We start from the raw sequence: 8081 nt of genomic DNA, 5'->3' as shown, positions 1-8081 counted from the left end.
CATAGGTGGTTTTTAAACATAAAGCAAAGAAAACCAGCCTATAAATCACAATCCCAGAGAACCTAGACACAATGAGGACATTAAGAGAGACATACATAGATCTATTCTACATGGGAAGTAGAAAAAGACGAGATCTCCTGAGTATACTGGGAGCATGGGGACCTTGGGAGAGAGTTGAAGCAGGGGGGAGAGGTAGGAAGGGTAGCAGAGAAAAATGTAGAGCTCAATAAAAATAATAATAATTAAAGAGAAACAGAAGTAAAATTGTTTAGTTTTTAGGTATTGAAACTGCATTTCTAAGCATTTATTGGGAAGACACAGAGGTTAAGAGGGCACGTGTACAAGGACAGAAATACAGCAGCATGGCAGGTGTCTATGGATGTCGGATCCCCTGGAACTGGAGTCGCAGTTATAGTGAGCTGCCTGACACGAGTGGTGCTCACTAAGTGGACTTTCCAGCCCCAAACACGGTCAGTATTCAGAGGACACTAGTGCACTGACTGAGGTTTTCTGAGACTAAGTCTGTATATCTTCTATAAAAACTGTCTAGGGACAAGAATATTTTATCTCCTTTTCTTGCTTAACTGTCTTTTGAAATTGCTAATATTGTATTTTAGCATCTAGTCTTTTATTCTTATTCATTTGTAAGTTTACTTAAGTAAAAGCACAGGCCAGTTCTTTGAACTCTGTAAACTGAGTTTGCCTTGTCAAAACACTGAAAATCAAAATACAGCTTCATAAATCAAAATAACCCTACTCCACATCTTCTTTCTTTCTTATCAGAAAGATAATTATTATATTTCTTTAACTTCTTTGGTCATCTAGCTACAATGAGTTGGTCTAAGACCTACTGATATTTTATTCCAGAATTTCATCATGCATATCCATTTTCCCCTGCCAATACTGAAACTATCCTTATTTACTCTGAATACAACTGATCACTAACTGGCAGCCAAGTCAGGTCGTCCTGATGTATTACGATTAAAGTCATGTTCAAGATGTCAATCTTATGTGTACCACTGGAAAGTCATTTACTCCATCTTGGGCATGAGGTTCAAACTTTTTATTATACTCTGATATAAATTCTTTATCAAACATGGCTCTGTTTTCATTCCTGATACTTGTCAAAACTCTACCCATTCTTGTCAAAATTCCTCCACTTGTCAACATAGACTAGTATTGATTTGCAACAATGCTCTTCTTTTTATGCTTTTGTTCCTTTATATATTCTCACTAAAATAATCTTGTGGTGCTCTTTTCTACTTCATAATACCCCTCTTCTTCAAGATCCAGCTTCAATATCCTTAATTTGTGAAATATTCCTATTTATCCTCAGTACAAGAACATAGCCATGTAGTATTACATATGCTTTTATCAACAGCTGTTAAAACACAGCCATGTAGTATTACACATGCTTTTATCAGCAGCTGTTAAAACATAGCCATGTAGTATTACATATGCTTTTATCAATAGCTGTTAAAACGTTTGGAGTTATCAGTTTATCAATCACTTTAACTACTTGACTGTGAGTTTATCAAGGCTGATAACATTCTAGTAACTGATCCACAAGAAACTGGAGGTCTTCAATAAACATCTGCTGAGTAAGGTTCATTTAAAAAAGAATCTGACAAAAATTAGCCTATAATTATTAATTTCACTAAGTAAATTGAACTCAAACAGTTATACCACACATACATCCTCCTTCAAGAGCAATGTCCAGTGTGACTGCCACAGATTGCATGCGACTACTGGGTACCTAATATGAATGTGGTCAGTCCAAGTTAAGATGTGCTGTGGATGTAAAATACTAGATTTCAAAACTCTGAACTATCCCAATCCTGTATGTTTGGTTACTTAAAAAAATATGTTTTGCATACTGAAAAGAATGAGAAATATCTCAATTTGTATATTTGTCACATAATCAAATGTCATTTTCATAATTTAGAGTTAGATAAAATATAGTATTAAATTAGTTTTGTCTGATTTATTTTACTGACTTGAACACTACTGTTAGTAAATTTTAAGTTACCTAAGTGGCTCAAATTATATTCCAATTAGGATATGATTTTCTAAAAAATTAGTTGGCCAACTGGAAAAACACATTGCCAATACTAATAACATTATTTTGAAATAACAGCCTGGGAGACTTTACCATGCTTATTCAGTGAGGAACTGAAGCTCATTTCAAGCATTAAAGGCTAGGGATGAGGTGGAATCTGGGCTCTGACTATAAGATAAGAATATTATGATTTATGATGCATTGTTGAAAGTCCATATTCCCCTGGGTATGCCCCAAGCACTGGAAGATACTAGTCCTGCCAACTCCAAAAAAATCCCTAAGAGTTTCTCTTTGAGCTCCAGGAGCCAGATGTTATTGCTACAGCCAGAAACTTAGCACAACCCTGCCATGGGGAGCTGAAATATAGAAAGCTTCTAAAGTTCTCCATGTGTCCATTCTTCTGCTTTTTTGATTCTTTGAATTTAAGAAACAGTCTTATTTAAGATTATCATCAGTCTGACCACATAGCAAGCAAGGACAGTTCAGGCACCCTCTCCTCTATTGCTTAGGGTCTTAGCTGGGGTTATCCTTGTGGATTCCTGGGAATTTTCCTAGAGCCAGGTTTCTTGCTTACCCCATAATGGCTCCCTCAACCAAGATGTCTCTTTCATTGCTCTCCTTCCATCTCAACTATCCCCATTCCCTCAAGTTCTCCTAAAACCTCTCCTTCCCTCTTCCTTTTCCCCTTCCCGCTTTCCTTCTACACCCTGCCCACATGCTCCCAATTTTGTCAGATGATCTTGTCTGCTTCCAATTTCCAGGTGGGTCTATATATGTTCTTTGGGTTCACCTTATTACTTAGCTTCTCTAGGATCATGAACTATAGGCTCAATGTCCTTTGTTTATAGCTAGTATCCACTTACTAGTGAGTACCTGCCCTATAATCAGATTATCGTACATATTACCATAGAACCTTTGCCCAACAACAGATGGAAACAGAGGCAGAGAGACCCACATCAGAGCACTGGACTGAGCTCCCAAGATCCAGTTGAAGAGTCGAAGGAATGAGAATATGAGCAAAGAGGTCAAGACCATGAAGGGTTCACCCACTGAGACAGTTTACCTGAGCTAATAATGGGAGCTCACCAACTCCAGCTGGACTGGGACAGAACATGCATAGGACCAAACTAGTCACTCTGAATGTGGTTGACAGTTGTATAGCTGGGGCAGACTGAGGGGCCACTGATAGTGGCACTGGGATTTGTCTCTACTGCATGTACTGGCTTTTACTGCATTCCCTTTGGATGTATACCTTGCTCAGCCTAGATGTAGTAGGGAGGGCCTTGGACCTTTCAAAAACCAATGTGCCTTACCCTCTCTTAGGATTAGAGAAGATGGGGTGGGAGTATGTTTGGAGGGAATGGGAGGAGGGGAGGAAGTGGGAATTTGGATTGGTATTTTTTGTAAATCTAATTTAAAAAAAGAAAAGGGTCTGCAATGCAAAGTTCTTTGAAAGAGAAAAGCTAGAGTGGGTGTGGTGGTAAACACCTTTAATCCCAATGCTTGGGAGGCAGAGGCAGACAGACTTCTGTGAATTCAAGGTGTGGTAGCACACATATTTGGGAGGCAAAGACAGGCAGATCTCTGTAAGTTCAAGGACAGCCTGGTCCCCAAAAATGGACTATGGATGTTCTTGTTAAAAAGAAAAAAAACAAACAGAGGGGGAGGTGGTGCAGGACAACTGTCTATATTCTGTCAGCTATGTTTTAAATGAATGCTGATTGGCCAGTAGCCAGGCAGGAAGTAGAGGCAGGACACCAGTCAGGAAGTAGAGGCAGGTCAATGAGAACAGGAGAATTCTGGGAAGAGAGAAGTTCCCTCTGTAGTCCTGTCAGACACAGTAGAAGCAAGATGTGACTACACCACTGAAAAAGAGACTGAGCCATGTGGCTAACACAGATAAAAATAATGGGCTAATGTAAGAGTTAATAAGAAGCCTGAGCTAATGGGACAATCAGTTTATAGTTATGAAAACCTCTTTGTGATTTCTTTGGGACTTAACGACTACAGGAACTGGGCAGAACAAGGACTGGGCAGGACAGAAAATCCCGACAACACTAGAGGAAATTTTTTATAACAGGCATAGTTTTATTTTTAGGCTTATGGTGAATTAAATGTAGATAAAGAAATAAAATTCTGTGTATCTTTCATTCTTAATATATTAAGATCTTCACCCACTAAAACTAAGACAAAATTACCCCCCCCAAACCATACAACAGTCTATCATAATTTGGGTAGTCTTTAACATGGAGGTATCCTTACCATGAGGAGTGATGGTCTGAATAGGTTTAGCAGCATATCATAATGTCCAGGTACTCTCAGTTATATAGCTTATGATCATATAGTAGAGTCAATAAATATTTGTTGAATAAATAAATTTAATTCTCAGAACAGCATGAGGAAACTGGATTAAGTTTCATTATCATTTCTAGTTACAGACAATAAGGAGATTCAGAAATGCTAATTGGCTTCTCAAAGGTCACAGACTTTCTGCTTTGAAATTCCACATTAGGCTGATGTCTTATTAGGTATTCGGAATACATCTTTTAAGAATGTATTAACCTTGGGGCTGGAAATACAGCTCAGTTGATAGAATGCTTGTGTACCATGCACAATGACCTGGGTTCAATCTACAGCAGCACTAGACCAAAACAGAATACATTAAAGTCTCTTTTAAAACGAGATATGGTAGCGCTAACCACCATGCTAATGCACTATTTATATTGTGCAGGTGGTCCCACCACCAAAACTATTAAAATCAGATTAAAACTAACAATGCACAAAACTCTAAAATATGCTTAAAGTAATTGAACAATCATTAAGCTAAAAATTAAAAGCAAGAAGTTATTTTATGAGTAAAGAAAGAACTAAATTTTATTATATCAGAATGAATGGTTGATATTCTGAAAATTATGCCCCACGAAAATACTACATAGAGAATAAATGGTATCTTGTTTAGGACACAGACATATTTTTGTTTTGTAATGGGGCTTGCTGTAGAATTCAGCTGGTAACAGAAACTTAGTGTTGGTAGGTTACCACTGCCAGTGGCTAGCTAAGCAGTGATCACATGGAAGACACAGCAAAACTCATGAAAGCAATTCACTTCCTGTTAATTTAGTTATATATAAAATATTTTACATAAATAAAATTAAACATGTAATAAAACTAGTGCCATCTACATTTAGCCACTGCACTGTGTACAGAAAGCTTTTCTACTTCTTCACATGTACCACAAGAAAATAGTGCACTGTATTTATGTTGTTTGTCTTCTAACTTTGAAAAAGACTGTAACTCGAATGTTCCTTGCCTTACTGTTCAACAATAAGTCCAGTAGGGACTTTTCTGCCGAGAGACTGTAAGCACTGTAGAAACTGACCTGACTACATTCTCTTGATGTAACAAACACTGCAGGAAGATGCTATGTGCTTGCTGAGTCCCCAGGGATCCACAAACTCTGGATGGCCTTCAACACTCATTCTCAAATGAATAAAATTACCTGCAGTTGAGGCCTTGATGTTTCAAAGACATTGTCACATATACATCAACAGCTTGTGGCAATTTTAAGAAGACAAAAGTTAAGTCTCTTACAATTAACAACATAATCCTCCTTTGGCCAAATGAAGACACAATATTCAGGCAATATCACAGTATTAGTTCCATTAAACAATCATAACATTCTTCACCCACTAAAACTAAGACAAAATCACCCCCCCCCAAACCATACAACAGTCTATCATAATTTGGGTAGTCTTTAACATGAAGGTATCCTTACCATGAGGAGTGATGGTCTGTACAGGTTTAGCAGGGGACCTCACATTCCATATGGTCAAAGTACCATCAGAATGACTGCAAATAAATTGCTTTCCTTCATGATGCCAAGCCACAGAGTGAATAGCCTACACAGGGTGAACAATTATAATATCATACTAGTGACAAATGGTTTGGCAATTGATTTTAATAAATTTTTATACTTTCCAAGCTAGACAATATATTAACTACATTCTCAAAATAACTTAGTCCTCCTATAATACAAATAAGACATTTCATATTGGAACTGTTTAATTCCCCCTAATAATGCATTTATTAAGCATACATTAGGACACTGTGACAATGACATATACAATATGACATACAACAAGTTCAGGAAAAGTGTTCTTAGAGCATATCAGAATCAGCCCCACCCAAACATAAACTACCAAGTTACTACAAACAATGCAGGATGGAAGAAGTCAGCGCCCTGAGATAAAAGAATCTGTTTTAATGAGCTAAAAATCTATCCTAAAATTCAAAAATTTTTATTAAGGATTAAGATCAATGAAAACTCCTCAGGATGAGCATCAAAGCTTATTTTCAATACCTCAGAATAATTATGGAGGCAATTTTTAATCTGAGGAAGCCATACTCGTTTCCATTGAATTACTTTATTCCACGTGTATTAGTGTTTTGCCTCAATGTACGTCTGTAAACTAGTGTGCTCCTAGTGTACACAGAGGCCAGAAAGGACATTGGATCGTCTGGAAATGGGGAGTACAGAGAGGTGTGAGGCCCCACGTGGATGCTGGTAATCAAACCTGGGTCCTCTGGAAAGCACCCAGGGCTCTTAACCATCTTTCCAGTCCCCCAAGGAGACCCTTAATCCCCGTGCCATCTCTTCAGACCCACGAGAAGATCCTTTTGTGATTATATTTCTAATCCACATCCGGAAAGTTTATGTGACTGACGTGTTTGTCCTCTATTTTTTCCCTCTAAATTATGACTTTTCTCTATAAAATCATATTTTTAGAAAAACAGTTCCTGAGGTTTGCCAGGACTAAGCCAAGACTGAAAATCCAATTCCTTGAGAAGCTGTTGGGAGCTATAGCAATGTCGAGATCTGTACGGGATAGCATGGCTGTTACCTCGTCATACGTGTATCGGTAGTCAGCCTTCTTCGACTTGAGGTCCCAGAGGACAACGGTTCCAGACTCAAAGCCGATCAGAAGCTGGGGAAAGGAAGGAACACCTTACTGAGAAGTGACTTGTTTCCTGTATAAAATATTTATTTTGGACAATAAAGCTAATCACTATTCATATCCTTCATGCATAAAACTTTAATATAGTCAAACACCTGCACTGGGAGTTGCTAATCACACAGATGACAAATGAGAACATGGCAGGGCGGAGTTACATGTCTTTGATGATTAGCGACTCAAAATTCAACTCATACTGCAAAGAGAAAGCAAGTTTCTTGAAGTCATGAGCCTATATTCTGATACATTTCTAAAAATTACTAATAAAATTGTGCATTTATATGTGTTTGAGATATTACAATTTCAAAGATCTATATATCATCAAGGAATTTCACTCAATCTACCTACTGATTAATTTCAATAAATCATCCCATATTCTTTCATGAAATTAAAGCTGAAGGTTCCAATAACCATACTGCTTCCCAACATTAAGCCAGAATGTATCTTCTACACTATGTACACCCTCTGGAGCATGATGGCTCTCTATAATGTGTGCCCTGATGACCGCAACGAATCAGCTATCTGTCACAGACCTGGCAGTCATCATGAATGCTAGTCCTGCCTTCAACAAGAAAAACCATTAGCTAACTTTAATATGATGTTCTCCATCTTTCTCATTTATATCCCCCATCTCTAGTGCCTCCCTCCTGAAAAAATACAGAGATCTCCTTTCTGACCCATTTCATATCGGAAGACTGGCTACAATATCCGAAGCTAAAAAAGAAATATGTATGCTTCTATTTAAAATCTGTCAGCCTCACCATTCTATTCATGATAAAATAAAAAATCAACTATACAATTATCAGATTTATCAGTGTCTGATTTCTACTAAGTTCTCCAAAATCGGCCCTCCCACCTCTCCTGCCCAACACACTCCATTTGCTGATTCTGGAATTTGTTTCTCCAAGCATTCTCACATTTAACTTTTGTCCATGCTGCCTTCCTGTCGGGGGGGGGGGGGGCAGGGTGCTGTTTAAATGGAATCCCCTGATTAGCCCCTCTTATCTTCA

General features: G+C 38.0%; 1 protein-coding gene across 1 annotated transcript in view; it reads right to left on the bottom strand.

Annotated features, from left to right (window-relative positions):
* Positions 1-8081, bottom strand: part of Stxbp5 (syntaxin binding protein 5) — a 143119-nt gene that overhangs the window by 77181 nt on the left and 57857 nt on the right. The window contains exons 8-9 of the mRNA XM_005361026.3: positions 6961-7044; positions 5835-5958 (exon numbers count right to left, since the gene is read on the bottom strand). Of these exons, the coding sequence (XP_005361083.1) occupies positions 5835-5958; positions 6961-7044 (208 nt within the window). The remainder of the gene's footprint in view (positions 1-5834; positions 5959-6960; positions 7045-8081) is intronic.

Source organism: Microtus ochrogaster, linkage group LG4 (assembly GCF_000317375.1).
Source record: "Microtus ochrogaster isolate Prairie Vole_2 linkage group LG4, MicOch1.0, whole genome shotgun sequence".
Classification (NCBI taxonomy): Eukaryota; Metazoa; Chordata; class Mammalia; order Rodentia; family Cricetidae; genus Microtus; species Microtus ochrogaster.
This window is presented reverse-complemented; position numbering and strand designations above follow the sequence as displayed.